This window comes from Gouania willdenowi, chromosome 3 (genome assembly GCF_900634775.1).
Source record: "Gouania willdenowi chromosome 3, fGouWil2.1, whole genome shotgun sequence".
NCBI lineage: Eukaryota > Metazoa > Chordata > Actinopteri > Blenniiformes > Gobiesocidae > Gouania > Gouania willdenowi.
Genome location: NC_041046.1, coordinates 37692729 through 37715170, shown reverse-complemented (window position 1 = coordinate 37715170; position 22442 = coordinate 37692729). Strand labels below are relative to the sequence as shown.

Genomic DNA, 22442 nt, shown 5'->3' with positions numbered 1-22442 from the left:
AAAATCCAGGCACGGCATTCATCAACAATGAGACACATTCCTGACATCTTTGTACCACCTTTGTTTATTATAACGTGTTCATCAGAGGGAGGAGATGTTCAGATGGTTAGAAAATAAATGTGTGATTTTTTGAGAAACTAAAATAATGCAAGTGGTGTGAACGAGGTCTTATTTTCCTTTTAAAATACAAAGAATGCAAAATTCTTCTTCTTTTTCTCTTTTGTTTCCATGATTTAGTGTAATTCCAAACTTTAATCAATGTTTTTTGATGCCTTTACTTTCCCTGTACATGTACTTTCTTTCAACTGAAGATAAAACTAGATAATGACACAATAATCAACACGCCTCTGCTGTATCGAGTCTACTAGAAGAAGAACAACAATAGTATATCACAACATCTCATCGTGCAAGATTTTGTCGCACCCATACTGAAAAAATATCTTTGTAGGTTCATTACGACCTTTAGAGTCATAAAGAGGACATCACACTCACCAATCCTCTAATGCTAACTCATGCACTGTGTGCGTTTGCACTGTGCGTAGTTGCACTAAAGGTAGAAATTATGAGCAGTGCACAGCTGACATAAAGCGCCATACTTTAGCTTCAGGGCTTGAAGTTTGACAGCAGTGGGTTGTTAAGGTGCGAGGCAAAAGTGAGGCTGTTCGAAAAGCTCAGGGACAAAAGAGCAAAAAACTCAAACTCATTCTCTGCAAGGACAAAACCTTCACCTGTCAGAGAAATTCAGGAAAGAAACCTTCATCCTGCAGACAGTTGGAGTGTTGCTTAATGGCTTCACACTGGCAAAAAAAGGACAGAAAAAGAAACACTGAAGTTCTTTCTGTTCGAGGTTTTCAGCTCAGATTGGCCTCAGTCGGGTTTTCAGGTGCTGTGATTTCACAGAGAAATAACAGAAACGTTTGAGCTCTAACTCTGAGACACCTGCTCCATTAAAATCACTTGATTAGTTGTTGGCCTGATCCTGATCACTCCCATGGTTTGATCCTTGTCAAGCTGTGAAGGGAACCTGCTCAGGTGCAGTGTGTCTAAAGTTAAATGTGGCCAAATCCTCCGTTATATTACAGGCTCTGTTTATAAGAAAATACTTACTACATATTTTGACTTCATTTTAACCGCAGATAGACCTTACGCTATGGAAGATTCCATTAAATAAAGATCGATATACTGATTCTGGATAGTTTTAACAAATCTGAAAAACCCTATTTGTCATCATCAAAATTAAAAAAATTCATATCCCAGTTTGAAATTGACAGATTTTTATTACATTTTAAAGTCGGGTTGAGTTTTATCCAGATCAGATCAAGATACGCATTTCATCGTGATTTTTCAAAACAAAATGGGGGTGCTCATACATTTGGGATCATCATGTGAATCATGATACCATGATCAGGATCATTGATCCAGACAATTTCTGGAAAAGAGGAGATTTGATTGGGCTCTCTGAGCGCTCGCGTTTGCATTTATTTTCTTCTGTGTCTCAGAAGGTATTTTGCGAATCAAGTTTTTCTACATTTGTAGTGCTTGGTTCCACATTTGTCTCGTTCCCACGGAGTCCACCCACCAACTTGTAAATACTCGACATTGACAACGTCTTTATTCAAATTTTGCTCACACAAGCAAAAATATCCTGCCACGATTAATAAAACGCCTCGTTGGTGATACCACCTCCCACATAACACGTTAGGAGAGTCCTTACTCCCAGGGCGATACAGACCCTGAACTGAAGTCCTTTTATTTATATCTGTTGTCAGCAGAGAGCAGTGGAGGTTTGCTGGCTAATAAATCTGTGCTTAGCAAGCACAAATCTCCCCCTCATTAGGACTCACACTCTGAATGGGAAAAGATAAACACAAGCTCCAAACTTTGTCAGTCAAACAAGATAAAACATTTCCCTGCATGATGTGTTCAGGTACTCTGTGTGGATCTACTGGTGTCCATCCCAGTAGATCCACACTAGCTGAGAGGCAGATACACACTGAGCAGACACCAGCCTAAACACATATACATACTTCATAAGTGCTGTACTTGCAATTTAGAGACTCTAGTGGACCTTTTGTGCCACCCAAAAGTTGTTCTATTAACACCTCTGAAAGGGATTTACTAACAAACAAGTAGGGATGTAACGATTCACTCAACTCCCGATACGATTCGATTCACGATACTGGGTTCACGATACGATTCTCTCGCAATTTATTTTACAAAATGAGACTGTAGATAAATGACTGAAAAATATATATATTTTTTTCTTCAAAAATAAAAATAAAAATACTGTACTATTTTCTTTTATCTTTCATTGTCAAAAGAATCTCTTGATAAACTATGCAAAACAATGCAATTTCATTAAAAATAAATCCTGAATGAAATAAAGAAAGAAATAATACAATTGAAGAAGAAGCCGATTCATTTAAATTCTGGCTCTACAGTAAACTATGCAAAACTGCATAATAATTCCTTTTCTTTTTAAAAGTGCAACTGAAAACATATTTTGTGCCTTAACAATTGGACTTTAAAACAAATCCAATATCAAAGAATAATATAAATAAACAAACTATGGCTTTCATTCTCTCTCTCTTGTTTCTCCCTTTCCTCTCTATGCTCCTCTTATCTGGATTTCACATGTTCTTTCTTTCTCACTTCTTTCATTTTGTCTTGTGGAAGCCAAAATGCTTCCACACTTCTGATTTAAAACACGGTGGTGCGTCCTGAATTTCAAATTCTAAATAGATTGCGCCCTTTGCTGTAAAAAAATAAAACAAATAAAAAAATGAAGTCCTGCGATTCAATTTCAGATAAACGATGTGAACCGCGACACCTTTGAATTGGTTTTTAACTGCCTCACGATTAATATTTACATCCCTACAAACAAGTGACAAAGGATTGTTGAGATTGTTTTTGGATGATCACAAGCAATCAGTTTGTTGTCAAATGGTCATGTGAGTTGAACTTCTGAGAGGTTTTGAAATGAAAAGGTTTCTTTCAGAAGTGTTTTTACTTTGTGTTTTTTTGCCAGACAAAGAGGACGATTAGTAGTAAATGAGAACATCTTTTGCATAGAATAGAATAGAATAGAATAGACCTTTATTGATCCCTCAGAGGGGAAATTCACTGTTGCAGCAACAGGATAGAATAGCACTCAGTAAGAACAAAATAAATACCAACATAGGATTATAGTGCAAATATTAGATTAGAAAACAAAGAAATTACATTAAATTAATTAAATATAAATTAAAAAACAAACAAAACAAATACAAAAAAAAGTCGTAGTCAGGAATGTCCAACTAAACATTTCTTCCTCAAAAATCCAGATGTCTATTTCTCCTCTGCAGGATTGTAAAATATTCATATTTCTATGTTGTCCACTTTGAATATCACTCACCCCGTTTGGCCTTGACCTGTGGGTGGATAGTACACTGGGTCTTTGAAGCCAAGTGGAGGTATAAAATAGGCTCAATATGTCTTCCCCTTCTCCACCTCCCACTCTAAGCCTGAGCCCTTCACTCTTCTCTCAGGGGAAACATGTATGTCAGAGACAGCAGGTGTGAAGTGAGATTAGAGAGCCAGGAGGAGGAGGGTGGCAGGCGGGATGATAATGGGATGGGAAGTAGAGGGAAAAAAACCACACACACACACATAAGGCGAGTGTTGATGCTGTGTACCCGTGTCTTACTTTGTATGCAAGCAAGTTAGGTTGAGTTAGTTCTGTATGCTTGTGCATCAGCTGTGCACATACACTGCTAATAGTCTTTGTTCCTCCTCAGAGAGAGTCATTCGTCAGGTCCATGTGATGGACAGCTTGGCAGTTGGCACCGGTGGATGAAGAACGCTCCCAGGCCATCCACTCCTCGGAGCAGCAATTATCTCTTAGCCTCAGCCGCACTGTGGGCCTGCATGACAATGAGTCCAAGGCCATGCCTGCACGTCTGCTAGTTTTCTTGCTGGAGTTACAGCCACCTACACATGCACGGCCAATGTCCTCAATGATAGGTATGTATAATACAGCACGGCGAACACAGAACAACCAGGGAAAGCTGACACTGCTGCAGTCGTCTGGTGCGGGTTCTTTCTTTTGAACTAACCTGCTGAAAATGGCTAAACATAAGATGCAAAAGCCAACGAGTCAGCACGAGTCAGTTTAAAGGGGAAGCCGAGGGCAGCAGATGAAGCTGCACAGAGTGACAGGTGAGGCCCTTTAGCCGCGGGAGCAAAAACAGGAACGTTTTCTGCAGGGGAGAGCACACAACATCCCTGCAACTGTTACTCGATGCCAGGGGTGTCAAATTCATTTAGTTCAGGGGCCAAATACTAAGCAGTTTGATCTCCAGGGGGCCACAGATTTTATTGGAGAAAACGAGTCATTTCAACATTATTGTGCCCTAGTTTATGCTTCTATATTACATAAAACACAAAATATGTAAGAAAAAACAATATCCTAGCAAAAAGTGACAGATATCAGTCCCAACAGGATCTTCACTGCAAAGTTCCTAGATTTTATGACCAATTTCTATTTATTTAAGGGAAATAGTTTCATACTGTTTAACATTAAAAATGACTGCAATCATGCAATATAAGCACCAGGAAAACTGTGAGTCCCTACAAATATTGTTGATTTTCATTTACACATGTTTTCTCCTGCAGGCTGCATTGGATGCTCCAAAGGGTCGGATTTGACCCCCGAATTTGAAACAAACTTAATGCAAACATGCTCATCTTTTTACATGTTTTTTTTCCTGATTTGTAATTTACTTGGGCTAGCTAATTGACAACTAGCATTTCATGTGTCAAAGACTGATCTAGCCGCCCGGAAGTGTACTTTCATCCGACGCTAACGACTATGCTAACGGCAGTTCGGCATAGGGCTAGGCGATATGGCCTTTTATAAATACCGCGATATTTTTAGGCCATGTCACGATACACGATATATATCTCGATATTTTGCATTACCCTTGAATTAACACTTTGATGCACAAAATCACACCAGTATGATGATTCTATATGTCTACATTAAAACATTCTTGATCATACTGCATTAATATATGCCAATTTTAAACTTTCATGCAAAAAAGGGGATATCACAACTAAGTCAAAGTTGACATAACTGTATTTATTAAACAGTGAGTGGCTCAAACATAAAATTGTCAACAGAAAGTGCACGTTCTGTGCAAAATTGTCACAGAGACATTTCAAAACAAGACATTAGTGCAGGATGCAACTCACATGGCATTTCAAAACACAAAATTAAAGTGCACTTTTTGTACATAATGCCACTACAATATTTTAAAACAAATAGTGCCCTTTTGTGCATGTTGTCATTAAGATGACATTTCAAAACAACACTAAATTTAAGTGCACCTTTTGTGCATAATGCCACTAAGATATTTAAAAAAAAAAAAAAAAAAAAAAAATCCGCGAGTTTAACGGTATGGTCATTTTCAACACCGCACAGACTACAAGCTGCGATATATCGAGTATATTCAATATATCGCCCAGCCCTAGTTCGGCATGATAAGATCGTTGCTTCCAACTGTGCATCCGAAATGTGTCCTTTTCGCTTTAGCTGGCATTGGGCACAGAACCTCCTCACGGACATTTCGGGGGATTTAGAGACGAATAAAGGTTCGTTTTCCGTTTTTTTGTTTTCCGTACCGAAGCAAAAGAGCTTGAATTTGAAAAACAAAGCGTTTTCCATTTTTTACATTTTGGTTTTGGAAAAAGATATCAAATAATGAGTGTTTTTGTTTTTGTTTTTCATGTTTTTGTTACATAATTAAAAAACGAATGATACACAGATTATAACCAACTACCTACTCAATACTGACAATATCTCTATTCATAATTCTCTCAATACAACCTACTCATCACAGCCTTTTATAGAAGTTTTAAAGATGTGCCTGAAGAGCTTTGTGATGTGGCTGAGTTCATTGTGTTTAGAATAATGCTGCCTCTGAGACAACATTGCAGCATAAGTTTTGGTCTCTCAATTTGTTTTTTTTTTAAAAAAAAAAGGTTTTTGCATAATTATATTACTGTATAACTGGTTCTTACATTCAAAACATAGTCAAAGCATGTTGGAGTCCTTGATATTGTTGAATGAATTATCAAAAAACTCTCAATTATAAAAAGTACAGATACTTCCTTGTAGTCAAACAATTGGGCATGGTTTAGAGCAGAGGTGGGCAACCTGTGTGAATGTATAAGGATTTTAGTGTTTAAATCTCAAAGATCGTTAGAAAAATGATTTTAAATAACCGTATTGTTGGCAGGCAACACAATAGGTTAGTGATTACACACAATATCCCACTACACAATACAGCTTCTGATTAATAAAAATAAATGCCTTGAATGAATGCAAAGTGTGAGCTGAAAACAGCTCTTGTTTCATGAACAGCAGGCACATATGGCCTATAAACACACATAAAACTGTTGTCAATAATAGCGTGTTTGTTTATTTGCTTGCCGAGACCATCGCTTACACTGGTGTTTTATGTTCGTGCACAGAACAAACAGTATTTCTAAGAGGAAGATTCTCCTCCAGCTGAAGACGATTGAGCCTGTCGACCATTTCCCCTGAGATTAAACTGCAAACATCTCACAGCTGCTCCTTCTTTTCTCCTACCACTGACACTAACTACAAAGCTCTGAGTTCTCCTGTAATCTGAATTAAATGACAAGTCATCAAAACATCAGCGCAGGTATGCATTTGACTCGCGAGTCCAAAAATATGAATTATAGTTGTATGCTAGTGATTGTAAAGAGCCCAGCAGGAGAGAGATGATTACCGTTCATATTTCATCTTCTACGCAAACAGCAAATCTATCAACAAGCACATCTAACACAACATAAAATTTAATAATAAACCCATTTATGATGGTGTGGAAAAAATACACTTCTGATACAATGAAAAATAACCATATGGAGGTATTATAATAGTGTAAACCAGGGGTTCTCAACTGGTCTCACCCTGGGACCCTCATTTTGCCACGGTTATTAAATCACGACCCACTTTTTTATTTATTTTTTTTAGAATTCAACCAACCAAATTCAGTTTTTCAAAAATAGCTGTTGAAAAAACACATATATAATCTTTTTTGAAACAAAAATCTATATATTTTCCTGTGCAACATGTATTTCACAGCATGCCTGTCAAAATGAGTTTCTTTCCAAAAAAAAGACAAGTCCAATGTGACAGACATTAAGTATTTACTTATTTTTCAGATACAGTACTTCTACTTGAGTAGGATATATCAGTACTCTTTACACCTTTGCAAGCTACCATTGTTGGCCCTGCTGGATCAGTAGCCCATAAGGTGGGCGTGTCTTACCTGTTCCCGGAGCCCCACCCATAATCAAGGCATTTGTCCATTTTTTTACATTTCCAGCCCAGGTGCACATCAACCAAAACCTACAAGTATTAGTCAGTCATACATGAAATACTCAGATACACTTAAAAAGTAGCTCAATTAGTTAGTACTCAAAATAAAAATTGCTAGTTACTTTCATCTCCACATTCATTTTTGGTGATAAATCTTGCCATGGTTCCCTTGCATACAGTAAACATTTCATGTATAAACTTCAAAAGGAAGAGACCAAATCTTGCACCTAACTTCATTTTCCACAAAAGCATCTGTATAAAATAAAAGGTTTGTCAAAAATGTACAATTGTTTTTTAAAATAAAAAAACACCAATAAATTCAATTCAAAATTAAAAAAAAAAAAATTCTCAGGCTCTAAGCTAAATTTATGAACTCTGGTTGGTCGGCTATGATGAGATGCATTTGATTGTTGTCTGGTCATTTCATTTTTTTGTAGTTTCACAATGTCCATTGATCATTTTAAAACAAAAAATATATAATTAACTCAGTAATGGTTGGGTGTAGAAATGTAATTATTTACTTTACTTCTTTTAAAATGTACTTAAGTACAAGTATAATGAATGATTCAGAAATATACTCAAAAAAGTACAAATACCCATAAAAGCAACTCAATTACAGTAACGTGAGTACTTGTAATTTGTTTCTTTCACCTCTGGATATATCTCATCTGAAAGTAACATTAACATGTCTCAGGTATTTTTTTTTTGGCTGTAATGTAAGTGCAGTGAATTCCACTGAATGTAGAACAAACATGATTCAGGCAGAGAGAGTCGTGCGCTGGCTTCCTTGTCTGTGGCTGCGTCGCACAGCAATAAAAAAGTAGTCTTCCAGTGAAGAATCAAGGCAGTGCGACCAAACACTACAGAGAAATACAGCAGGACGCGGGAAATCCAATCCTGACCTCAGACGAGACGACGACAGAATGGTAAAAAGGCAGGGGAGTGAAAATAGAACTATATGGTACCTGAGGTATTTGAGGTACTACGTACAAATGGTCATGTAGAACCATGTCGATACCGTGAGGTAGAAAAACAAGTGCTTTCATTCACTCTAATAATTGTACGGTTTTTCAGCAGTTGTTGAATTAACTTGAAATTGTGATTTTTTTGTTATTTTTAAGTAAACCTGCATCAGTGCTGTGCTTCTGACATCATGAGATAGAGAGTTTTAAAACTGGTCCGGATTGGCCTCTGAACTAAAATGACTTTTACACCCCTGTTAAACGAACCTATTAACTTAATTTAAAATAACCCAATTAATTTAGGTGTTACCAATCAAAATAATTTTATTAAGTTGCTCCAACTATTTTATTATTTTCAGTGTAATGCGCTAAGATGCTAGAAAGCAACATCAACAACAAAAATCTCACACAATTGAAACAGTTTCACGTGAAAAACACGACCTCCAATAGTCCTTGATTATCAGGCGAGCCTCGACTTTGCATTTGAACTAGTGTTCGATTAAACTTTTGAACAAATTGTTTACCAGATGTGCGAAGCTGCGTGTTTACACACGCAGACGCACACAGCAGCCCCGTCTGGTGTTTGCGTCGGCTACCTGGGACTTCTAGAAACACACTGTTGGCAGAACAAACTTTTCTCAACAAAGCAAATGTGCTTTTTGTGTTTGCCTTTTGAGCACATCAGCAGAGTAAAGTAAAGAGAACCAAAGACACAAAGACAAACATCAGGCGGCAGTTGAAAGCAACAAGAACAAAAAAAGAAAATGTAGTCTTCTCTTGGTCAAATAACAGCACCTCAGCCTGAATTCCAGTTCCTTTTGTTTTCTTTTCGCTCTTTATTTTCTGCCACAGCAATGTTATTGTGGCCGTTGTGTACCGTGAGGACAGAAGTGACAGTAAAAGGACATTTAGCACGCAGAAACACACGGAGCAACTGCTGCTCCTCTGTGTGCTCTGCTAATATTTACCCTGCCAGGGCTGAACACTGCCACTATTGAGTTTGGCCATTCAAAATAATGTTTGACTAGCATTAGAACAACAGTGAGGGAGCAGTGTCTGGGCACGGGGTCCCTCAGGCTGTGGACCACATAGCAAAGGAAAAGAAAGAGGGTGTGAGCTAATGGCATCTTTTCACACTGAGTAAACATTTGGTGAGTCAGCGCTCTTTGTGCTGTCGTTTCTTCTTTGTTCTGGCTCCGGTGCGTGGAGGTGTGTTGATCGGTTAAGGTTATGTGAGGAGCATTTGACACTTTGTTTCTCAGCAAACACCGTCGTGAACGCAGGAAAACAGAGGGAATGATTGGCGACAGTGAGAACTGTGCGTTATATTCTCACAAACAGAGGTGTAAAGAGTACTGATATATCCTCAACTACTATTATTGGATTGAAATTGTACTCAAGTACAAGTAAGTCATACAAAAAATACTCAAATACAAGTAAAAAGTAGCTCAATTAAATAATACTCAAAGTAAAATTATTAAGTTGGAAAAACTGTGAACTTTAATAAGTTGATTTGCTTTCATTTGAAGAGAAACTAATAAACATTGATTTGATAAAGGTCCAGTATTATGCTACTTTTCACCCATCTCCATTTGTTCAAAGAACCCCAACTACATAGTATTTGAGGTTTATTTTCCCTAACTCGCCTGTTTTTTCAGAGTTTTTACCCTTTGAAAAGTGCCTTTCTGAGCAGTTCTATAAACAAGCTGTTTTGGGGCCTTCATGCATATTCATGAGTAGGCGTGTCTGTAGACGCTGACTTCATGCCTCGCGAGGGAGATCAGTGATCACCAAAGCGATTTTCTTTTTGCGGTCCACACACTGTTATTGCTCTCAGCCAAAAAAAAACTACACATTACAGTAAAACACGGATATTTAAGCGGCTATTGTGATTGTGAGTCTGTCTCAGCGCTTCAGGCGCATCAGCAGCAGAGTAATTCAGCTGCTTCAATCACTCACTGGCTGCTAAGTCTCTTTCTCCTCCTCCTTTTCTCTATTAACAACAGGAATAGTGCATTTAAGGTGATAATCATTTATTTTGTCCAACCACTGCATCGTATTGTGTCACAAACACGTCAGATCAAGTCAAAGGCAATATAACGGATACTAAAAATGGAACGGACCAGCGCATTGAAAAATTGCTTGCGCGGGCGTTGTTTTTAGGGGGCGTTGCTTGTACTGTACACACGGATGTAGTTTGATATACTTGCATTTGGTACTTACACCGGCAGCAGGCACTTCCTGGAGGGGCGGTTCAGACTTTAGTGATGTCACTAACGTTTTTCAGAAGAGGGCAGAGCAGCAGCTCAGAGAGCAGGATTAAGGAGAATTGGTCAGAGATGCAGGAAGGAAGCCCAATAATACTTTGGGTGTGTTTTTCATAAGAAATGAACATTGTAACAAGGTTAAAAGCTCAAAAAAGTTGATATAGCATGATATACAGTAGGACCTTTAAGCCCATGTCAATTAAATTAGTTGTGTTAAACCACGTGTCAAACTCAAGGTCTGTTGGCCAGTTCCAGCTCTTTTGACCATTCAATTCGGCCCACAGGAGAAAGTAAAAATGACAATGAGAAAATATAATTGACCAAATAATCCAGTTGCAGGTATCTCAAATTTAGAATACACAATAGTCTTAGGGGCTTGTATTTTTCCTTTGTTTATATCACATGAATGCAGTCATTTTTAATTGCAAAATATGGAAAGAATTCTCAATTTTGTCATGAATCTAGCAATTTCTCACAGAGGTGTAAAGAGTACTGTATTTCTTACTCAAGTAGAAGTACTGTTGCTTGATTGAAATTGTACTCAAGTACAAGTAAGTCATACATAAAATACTCAAGTACAAGTAGTACAAAAGTAGCTCAATTAAATAGTACTCAAAGTAAAAGTTACTAGTTACTTTCACCCCCCATGTGAATTTTTTGGTAATAAATCTTGCTATGGTTCCCTTACATACAGTAAACATCTCATGTATAAATCTCACAAAATTGTAACCTAATTTATTTTCCACAAAGGCATCTGTATAAAATAAAAGGTTTGTCAAAATTTGCAATTCATTTGTTGAATAAAATAACACCAATACATTCAATTTAAAAAATTTAAAAAAATGCTGAGCCTGTAAGTATAGCTACATTTAAAAACTCTAAAACTGTGCTATGTGGGTAACAACATAATAGGTAACGTAACCTCAACCCAAGAAAGTGGCTTTGATCAGAAATGGAATGACTAAGAACATATGGATTATGTTCAATGTGCTGAAATAAACATTTTATGAAGACCATGAAACGGAAACAAAAAAATCACAAAAAATAATAATTTACTCAATAAAAGTTGGCTGTAGAAATGTAAATAATTACTTCTTTTAAAACGTACTTAAGTACAAGTAAAATTACTGATTTAGAAATGTATTCAAAAAAGTTATGTTAATCTGAATCTGTAATTTGACAAAAACAAATTCAAGGCATTTTTTTCAAATACATGCCACCATAGAAGGAAATTCATGAGACATAAAAGGGATGAATTGTGAAATAACTTCAATTCTCAGGAATGACTTTGACTGAGTGAAACATTAGCTTGTCTTTCTGTTGGTTTAGTGACCGTGTTTACTGTCTGCAGAGTCCACAGGTTCCTCTTCACATCACACACATAAAGTGAAGGATTTTCTGCTCTAACACTGATGTAAGACAAAGCAAATGTGGGGGTGGAGCAGGAGTGGAACACACACACTTTCATGGTTAGTAGCACCACCTAAAGGTGAGACAAGGTAAGGTTTTTAGTCTCATTTTTCTTCTGTTTTTATTTAGAGTTTGACTATGAAAAAGGGAAAAAATAGTGAAAGCATATTTAATTGGATTTTTTTTATTTTGTAAATTGTCTCATTGAGTGTCAGAAATCATTGTTAAAGGTACATACATACACACCAGCAACATAACCTGGTTTCCTGAATTTATTATTGGAGAACCATTTTTTTTCCACTATCTGTATTCAAATAGATAGTGACCACTTATCAGATCCATTTATATCAATATAAAAACCCCTTTTCAATGAGTGATTACCCAATGCTCTTGTTTTAACCATTTTACAAATGTTATTTAACCCATACGTCTAAAGTTGGTTCCTCCAGAAACAACAATTTAATGTATTCTTGCTTGGAGTTGGTGATATATTTAAAAGATTTTGTCATTTCTGTACAATCCCTGCAATATACAAGCAAAAATTTTAGAAAATCGATTGTAATGATTTTGACATATTTTCAATATTTCTCTTCTTTGAAAAAACAAAAAACTAAATAAATCAATAGTGCTGTATGTGTCTATAAAAAGGACAAACAGGTATGTCTATTTACATTTGTCTTCTACTCTTAAAATGTAAAGTAATAATATTGGAAATCGGTAATTTAAACTACATTTTATACCTACGCCAAGGAGGAAATATTTTCACCGCCATTGTATATTTATTTATTTGTTTGTACTTGACAGGTTTTGACAGCCTTTTAACAAAAGATTACGCCATGAAACCGAATTACAGCTGACAACATAATTACATAAAGTCAAGAGAGAGCCAAACTTGGGGGCAAAAACAAAAGTGTTGCGTTTATATTTTTGTTCAGTGTATGTATCTGTTATATTGCAGTGTGGAATTTTAGAAAAGGCTTTATTAAGTGATATTAGTCAGAGAACAATAGTTTTCTTATTATTAATCATTGGGTTACAGACATTTTAACCTTAAACATTAGAATATTCTACATTTGAATTAAAAAAAATGTAAAATTAAATGCAAAAGATTTTAGATGCAGGCCGATATAATCTGATACTCATTTTATTTATTTATTTTTGCTGATATTGGACCGATATCAATATCGGATGGGGACACCCGTAGGGTGCAGGGTTGATAAACAGTCACCGGTTCACACATATACTCATTATTTACTCTGGTACACAAATATAGATAAATATACAAATGCTACTTGACAATAGGAAAGACCTCATTTTCAGACTTCTAGTACAGTGGCAGCATTGCAAACCTCTGTTCCATCCAACATCAATTTTAGTTTTAGTGCACTTGTAGGTTTCATGATAAATGCAATAAAGATTTTTATTTTTAAAAAAGGTAATGATCGATATTTCTGTGATGTTTACTCCTGAGGAAAACTAACAACAACATTCACCCTCACTTTCTAAGCAGTGGAAGTCTCCTGGAGTCTCCACCCATTTGCATCAGATGTTCAGGGTTCAAACAGATTTACTTTACGCCTGAAGGTCAGTCTGAATCCCACTGGCAGGAACTTGAGGTGTCATCTCTGGTATTTGAGCAATATTTGATCTCTGATCCTTTTTTCTCTCGGAGCTAAGCTGTAATGCCACAGGCAACAATAACATTTGGTTTAGTAAAAACATGAAGAAAAGCTCTCTGAAGGTGAACCTGAGGCTCTGATATGTGCTGCATCATTCCTAAACTACTGTGTTTGCTTTTTCCCAATACACAGCAACATTCAGGTTCAGGTTAATTTATTTAAAGTGAGTATTTTAACACTGAAAATGCGACGAATGTTCCTTTAAGTCCCCTGTAGTGTCTTTAAAACGTTCATTAAAGCTTGTTCCTAATTAAAGCTGGTCTCTTTTACTACTGTTTAATATCACTTTCCCATTCCAGTCTGGCAATTATCCTCTAATGCTCACACTTGGCGAGGTCGTTAACTATTAGCCGAAGTCTCTAACTCAACCGATGTGTTCTCAATGTGTTTGACAAATATTAGCTTTGGCAGGACATGACAGCGTCTCCGGAGAGTCTGTGGCATTATTAAACACTTTACAGATTGAGCTGCAGAACATAAACATTTTACAGAAGGAAATATGAGGTGAGACGAGAGAAAAGAGCTGTGCACACACGCAGAATATTTCAGTAACTATATATGATATAGGTTTTAAAAATAGAGGGTTGTTTAGGGCGTGCTGGCACAAGACTCAGTAAAAATGACTGGAGTGATGCTGCAAGCTGTACTCACTAATATCTGCAGTTTTTTTTCTGTGTACAAATACATATGAATGTTGTTGAGTGTATATTAAGCGTGCAGCAGCTTTGTGCACCGTGACCTGATCTGGAAACAAACAGAGGGTTTACTGCAGCAACTGAAAATTACATTTTCCTGCTTTTCTTATTGTAAATTACTCATTCACATTATGGACTTAGCTAGGTTGCTATGTTAGCTTGCATTGTAGTAGTCTCACGTTTTCTTTTCATTTATGAGTTGCATGAGGGCAGATGTGGTCAATTGGATTACATTCTTCAAAGTGGGAGACCCCAATGTTTTATTCATTATTAAAAAGATTAAGAAGGTGTAGTTCAGTCTTTCTCAAATGGGGGTACGTGTAGCCCTCTGGGTACGTAATGGCACTATAGGGGGAACTTGAAAGAGAAAATGTGGAAAATTAACAAATGAAAACTTTAAAATATAGGTTTTATAATGTTTATTTTTAGTTCAAAATGATAATTATAATAATTATTATGGATGCCCCGAAATGAAAATTTGTGGCCGAAGCCAAAAAAATTTAAACGCTTGGCCAAATACCGAATGCGGTTGTTAAGTTTTTCACTATTTTTTTTAATAGTGTATAAATAGCCTAGAATACATTTTTAGACATTTTAAAGAAAGTAAATGTTTATTGAATATTCTGACATTTTTTATTTTGACAGTGCTTTTAACTCACTCCACCGAAGGCCGAATGTGGCTTTTTTTGCAATATTTGGCCAAATATATTTGGTTACCGAATATTCGGTGCATCCCTAATAAGTATGATGGAAACGATCTTAATTAGAAGATGAACTGAAAATACAAGGTTCAGTGTTGGTCCCACACCAGGCGGGAGATGACCGACCGTACATGATAAAAACTAAAGAAATAAATGTATTCCGGAGGAATTAAATTCTGTTTCATTCCACTGATTTACAATGACATTTTTTAAATGCGTTATCACTTATTCATTCCATCATTACGCTCTACAGTTCAGGATTCTGAGCAAAATGTTGTAGTCGGACAAAGGGGGTACTTGGATTCAGGAATTAGAGAAAGGTTTGAGAACCAGCTAAAAAAGTTTGAGAACCAATGGTCTGGTTCATAAGTGTCAAACTCAAGGCCCGTGGGCCAATCCGGGCCCTTCAGAGCATATGATTCGGTCCACAGAAGAAAGTGAAAAACGACAGAGAAAACATTAATCATTGTAAATTACCAAACAATTCAGTTTAAATTATTGTTGGACAAACTCCAAATTTTTCCAAAGGTCTGCAATTTTTCTCAAATTATTCCACAAACTCTCCCAAAATAAATACGTTTTTGTCAAAAAATAAATAAATCAAAGAACATTTAAGTATCTATCACTTCTTGCTTAGATATTTTGATGCTTTCCATAGTTTAAGTCTAATTTATAATTGGAAGTGCAAACTTGGGCACATTAATGTTGAATTTTTTTCGCCCACATGCGATTGAGCAGGTCTGTATTTGGCCGTTGAACTAAAATGAGTTTAACACCTCTGGTCTAGTTGTTGCACCAATGAAAGGATCAATGGATTCAGAGTTCAGAGGCCTGTACTTTAAAGCTGGATAAACTTATCCAGGATATCTCTGTTAGCTGGGTTGACTTACCCAGACATTCTCAGATCGGCTGCACTACAAAGCTGATTATCAACCTGTTTATATAACCCAGAGGTTTCCGATCTGGATCAGTGCGTGTTCACCTAAAGAGGTGGAGTTTGCAGCGGCTGACCAATCGCAAACATTGAGAAACCCTGTAGAGCAGCCTACACTTATTCCATCAGGTACGTGCGGTGCATGACTGATGAGGCACTGACTGCTCTAGAGTCTGAACTACAAGTTTATGAAGCAATAGAAGCTGAAACATTCCAAAATGAATTTTATTAACTATTTATTTTTTGGACTTCAACAGTTTATTATCCATTCTTTAACCGATTCAAACCATTTAACTTTCAAAATGTTGAACTACTCGATCTCTTTCAGCCAATACCTTCAGGTTTTTATTTCTAACTTAATCGTTCCTCACTTAGAGTGTGCTTTTGGTATTTTTCCGATTTTTAGAGTGAAAAGCTTAGTTATGCCAAAGTGCAGAAGCTGCAGTTTTCACCTAAAATCTTTGCGAACAAATCATCAGAACTTTAAATATTCAACGCAGATTCACAATTTTCTCAAAAGTCGTAGGTATCTTTATCTTGTCACTCACAATACCACCTTTTAAGCCATTGATTATGCAGTTTATGAGATATGAAGCTTCAAATGCAACAAAAACCACAAATTTGAGGGCTCAAATGAAAGACAGAATCAATTTGTTAAAATACTCACGTTATTTACTTTTTTTTTATTAATACAGGTGTTATTTTGGTTGAATTTTGATCTTCAGAAACATTCATTTTGTTAAAAAACAACACCAAAGTTGTCTCGAGAATTTTTATTTTGGACGTAACAATATTGACGTTGCATTAAAAAGCGAGCAAACTAAAAGTGAGAGAGTGAGCGAGGGATGGGAGACCATTCTTGTTAGACTTTAACAAGTGTTTGAGGAAATCAGTCCTGAAACTGTCATCACAACAACCACAGCCAGTAAAAAGTCAGCCTGGGATTCACAGCGTCTTCACAAAACCACACTGACATCTGCACTAAGGACTGTGCCAGACACACGAGGCAAACATCCAACCCACCCTGGATGGAAGTGTTTATCCCTCAACAATGCCTTTCTGTGGACGTAAAAACTCAGAGCTATCATATAGTTGCTGGCAACTGGTTGGTGTTGACGGTGAACTGGCTTTACAGCAATCACAGCGAATGAAAGATGTTTCATAGCTCATTACTGGTGTTGGTGTCGGCTGAGGTAACGCAGTGTGTGAGCATCTGATTACAGAACGTCAATGGCAGTTTCAAACTGTTTGGAAAAAGTTGTTGTATCCCAAATGAAAATGTGTGATGATGCACAACTATATAATTTACAGTTACAGAGTTGGCCCCGTGGTGTGAGACACACACCATCAGTCACACACCCAACCCATATCCAATCATCACTGGTTTAATCCAGAATAAACACACTTATTCACAGCATTGGCCAAGTTTACATGGGAGCTTTAATTCCCCTTTAATTCAGAATAAAAGTTAAATCCTCTTTTAACTGACTTGGTAAACACCTAATTCCAAATGAAAATGGTAATTCCGAATTCAACTTAAAACCAAATTAGGTGGCTGGTTTATTCCGATTTGAATTCCAAATCAAATAATTCCTCGAGCTTGTAAATGCTTAATTACGCTTTAAATTAATTCTGATCGTTTTGTGCAGCTGTTCCTGTCACCATGATGAAATAATCCAAGATGACCATCTGGATTTGAGCTGAGATTATATATTTAAAGTCCGCGTAAAGCAGAAATAAATGTATGTCATGAGTTTGTCACACCACAGAAACATGTGTCATTGACCACTGAGCTAAATTTGAAAGATGAAAAAAATCGCTAAATATATAACATTAGGTCTCAAAATCATGGAAAAACAAGCACTTCTCTCTGCTCTGAGATGGTGGGGGCGTGTCAGTTACATGCGCTGAAACCACGCCCACGAGGGAAGAGTGCCACCTCCTTACTGTGTCTATGAGAGAGAGCAGTGTGAAAGCAGCTCCAGCAACCAAAAGTGCTCAGATCGGGCCAAACGAGATATCAGCGGACAAGTTTTATTCCCCTGAGTCCGAATATGTGGTTTATTTTCGGCTATTGGCCGAAGTGCGTCCCGCTGGAGGCCGCGGAAGTTTGGTGTGCTTCAGGTTTCGGTTCGGGTTTATGCTAATGAGGGTCACGTTACATAACGCGTCCCTGATTTCTGACCCGCCCATTAAATACAGAACACAGAACTTGGAAATAAAGTTTGTGAAGCTGAGCTCCACAATTAAAGTATTTGTACATGTTTTAAGTAATACATTTATGACCTATTTAATGTGTTTAGAAGAAAATGTCAGAATTTGCTTTACACGGTCTTTAACAAGAGCCATAGAAGATATGGGTGATTTGCACCTATTCAAGTTGGTTGGAACACGCCAATAACCAAGAAGACATGGATATAACGAAAAGAGTGAATGGACAGAAGCATAAACATGCAGACATTAACACAGACTTATTACACACAGACCACTTTGACTGACCAAAGTATGGTGGTCTATCTCTCTTCTCCTCCTCAGCTGACCGTATGTGAAACAGTGTGTTATTGTTGAGCTGCTGCTTCAAAACTAATATCAAAATAAAATTGAAAACAGTTCTTATGTGGTCTTTTATGTTGTAGATGAAAAGAAAAGGTTTGTTGTGTGTTTTTTCCCGATAGACGTGAATACGTTACATTCGCCCCTTGTCCAATCAGAACCCTTCCCAACTCCTAGAACTAAAGCGGAATTAAATATATAGCCATATAAACCTGTTTTTCATGTAAAAATTACTATTTCTACGTAAACAAGAAGCAGATACTTTAATTCAGAATAATTTAATTTGGAATAATTAATTACGAATTAAAAAACGTGACCGTGGCCACTGTCATGGGAATTAATGTTTCTATTCTCATACTTGCCAACACTGTTTCAGCATTTTTTTGTGTGCTGCTGGACTTGAATTTCAAAATTATGTATTTTGATCATAAGCTATTTCGTGCATTTCCAATTTTTTGTGGTGAAACACACAAATTGTGGTTGTGCTACTTGTAAATTGCCTTAGTATTACCCTAACCATAACCCTCACCAAATACCAATACCATTTACCATGTCTCCCAGCGCTGAACCTATAACCACTAGGGATGGGACTTTTTGTCGACAAAACGACCGACATTCGACACATGCTCCCCTCGACAAAAAAAATAGAGTGTCGACATGTCGAGGGGGCGGGGCTTGTGGGATTTCCAGATTGCATTTTTATTTTTTGGCTTTTAATTTATTACATTTTCTATTCAAATACACATCATAAAGTGCCACTTTTCCCATAATGAAATTAAATATTTTAAGTAAAACAAATCAACTTTTTCTAAATGGGATCGCCACTTGACCCTCATTCAAATACACACACGTGTGTGGTAACCATGGTTACAGGAGACACAGTCAACATGGCGGCAGCAGCGCGTAACAGGAGCAAGGTGTGGGGGAGTTTTAGCAAAATTGATGATAAGGTAGTGAGGTGCAAATTGTGCGGCAAGGACTACGCTTTCCACACATCCACGTCAGGGATGCTGGCTCACCTCGAGAAAAAACACCCGATGCCGTCTTCATTAAAACAGAGCAGCATGGACGCCTTCAGGGTGCGAAAGCTGGACATTAGCCGCGCAGAGAAGATCACTGGTCTAATGACTAGCATGGTAGCTAAAGATGTCCTGCCTGTCAGCTTTGTCGAGGGGGTAGGTTTTCGTGAATTAATGGCTTTTCTTGAGCCCGATTATCAAGTGCCATGTCGCAAAACGACGACTGTGCGTTTGGAAAAAATGTATGAAGATAAGGCTGCATCTCTCCGTGAATCGCTCTGTGCAGCAGAACACCTGGCCATCACCACAGACGCATGGACGGCTCTGACTACAGAGTCGTACGTGACTGTTACGGCTCACTATTTTGAGGACTGGAAAATGAAAACTGCTCTCCTGCAGACACGCGCCATGCCAGAGAGGCATACCGCCGAAAATCTTGCGAATGTTCTGGGAGCAGCAGCTGAGGACTGGGGGATAGCCGACAAAATTGTAGCATGCGTTCACGACAATGCTACTAATGTAACTGTGGCAACCTCTCGCCACCTGGAATGGGAGTCACACCGATGCTTTGCACACACGTTGCAGCTAGCCGTCAATGATGGCTTCAAATTGAACTCGATAGCTAATGTTGTCGGCGGGGCAAGTCGTCTTGTCTCGCACTTTCATCACAGCACCGTTGCGTCTGAGGCGCTCAAGAAGAAGCAGGCGATACAACTTAAGGAGCCTCACCGTCTCATCCAGTATGTAAAAACAAGATGGAACTCTATCCATGATATGTTTGAACGCCTGCTCGAGCAACGTTGGACCATAGCAGCAGTTCTGTCCGACCGAGAGGTGACCAAATTGTCGGATGCCAGGACCCTGGATCTCACCGATGCCAACTGGCACACCATGGAAGAACTGCTTCCAGTTTTACGTGCGCTGAAGTCAGCCACAACCGCACTGTGCAGTGAAAAAGAAGTGTCGGTGTCAGTCGTTTACCCGATTACAGCTGCTCTGCTTTCCAGGTGAGCGCGCGTGTGTGTGTTTTTTTTTTTTTTAATTGATTATATGATTTTGTGTCTATATGCGGGAAAATGGAGAATTATTCTATTAAAATATAATGGCTTCCTTGTCAGGCACCTGCAGCGGGACGAGGGGGAGTCTCCAAGAGTCTCAGAATTCAAGAGAAGAGTGTCAGACTCTCTCACCTCTCGAATGGAACCTGAAAACACCGGCACCGCGAAGAAGGCAGCTTTCATCGCATCCTTTTTGGATCCACGTCACAAACACCTAAAGTTCACGACCAAGGAGGTTAAGGAAGCTGTGCAAGAAAAGGTTAGAGATCTGTTGTCCGGCCTCCGTGCGGTCTCAGGTGATAGTGCGCGCGTTGATGATGACGAGTCCGGGCCCGCTAAAAGGGCTAAACAGGTGGATGCAATGGTTTCATTCTTCGGAGAGGACTATTTCAAGGGGGACACGGTCACATCTGACCATTCTGAAATAGAACGTTACACAAACGAAGAAGGAATATCACCCAGTCAGGATCCTGCGCTCTGGTGGTCTCTCAATGAGTCCAGATTTAAAAACCTGAGCCGTCTGGCAAAAGCCTACCTCTGCATCCCCGCCACATCTGTGCCGGCGGAAAGAGTGTTTTCAGCCGCAGGACTGGTCGTGAATAGACTCCGCAGTCGCCTTCTACCCAAACATGTAGACATGCTTCTGTTCTTAAACAAAAATTAGGCCGAAATGGTAAGATACCTATATATATTTTATTTTCACTGAGATCTGAGTTGTTGGTGTTAGGCTCCGTCCTTTTCTGTGGTTTAAAAAAAAATGGGCACGCTGTTTTTCGATTTTAATTGTTGCTTATTTTCACGAGTGATAAACATGTTCATTTAGTTTGTTTTTTTTTTATTTGTAAAAATAACTTGTTTAGGCTACATGTTGCCTACAAAACTAAATAATAAATGAACTGGCTGTTTTATTTCTGTAAATTCCAAACGGCAAAAAGTACGTCTTATGTGTTTGTAAGGCTGTTGAATAAACATCTTAAATTTCTCTCTCTCGTTTTTATTATTACTGCTTTAATGGTCAATATTGGACACTAGAGCCATGTTTTTTAGACTAAAATTAACTAGTACAACAGTATAGATTATTTTCCACCCTCCGCATTGCTGCTGCTCTTTAAAAAAAAGAAAAAAAAAAAAAGGCCGACAATTCGACAAAAAGTCGACACATGGGCCTCGACAATCGATTTCCCAAATCCCGTGTCGTTCCCATCCCTAATAACCACCCCCTGTGAAACACCAGTAGCACATACTTGAGTTGTGGTTATATTTCATCACATATATTGTGTTATTTTGGTGTAATTTTGTAGACGTCTTGTGTGTTTGAGAAATTTTCTGTTTTTTTGTGCATTGTCTATTTTCTGTCATTTTGTGCATTTTTATTGTCGTTTTGGGGGGACCCCAGGCTGCCAGTTGCGTATCTGCTCTAAAGTTTAATGCATGATCCTGAAAATGAATGCACATTTAAAATAATTAAAAGGGCAAACATTTGCTTTTGAAATTGCAGCACTACACATGCTGAAAAATGTAAGGGTTGCACATGTTCTCTCAATCAGTTTGGTAAGTTTACCCCATGCGTTGCTGGTGATTGGTAGGCACAGAGGAAGGCTTTATGAGACGCACTCACCCAAAGCAGCAGATAAAGCACAGCAATAACTTATTTCAAATAATCCCCACTGTCTAATTAACAATGTGAATTCAAGCAGAAAGCCAGTATTCCTCTGATGGGTTTAATTGCACTGATGTGTGAGCTACAATTAAACAGCTCCAACACAGAGCTGCTTTA

The 22442-nt window shown here is 37.9% G+C and overlaps 1 protein-coding gene across 1 annotated transcript; it reads left to right on the top strand.

The window, feature by feature from the left end:
- Window positions 1-19271: 19271 nt before the first annotated feature.
- LOC114458531 (zinc finger BED domain-containing protein 1-like) lies at window positions 19272-21494 on the top strand. The gene is made up of 2 exons (XM_028440952.1): window positions 19272-20614; window positions 20726-21494. The coding sequence occupies exons 1-2, from the start codon at window positions 19401-19403 to the stop codon at window positions 21327-21329; spliced, it is 1818 nt and encodes a 605-aa protein (XP_028296753.1). The 5' UTR covers window positions 19272-19400; the 3' UTR covers window positions 21330-21494.
- Window positions 21495-22442: the final 948 nt, after the last annotated feature.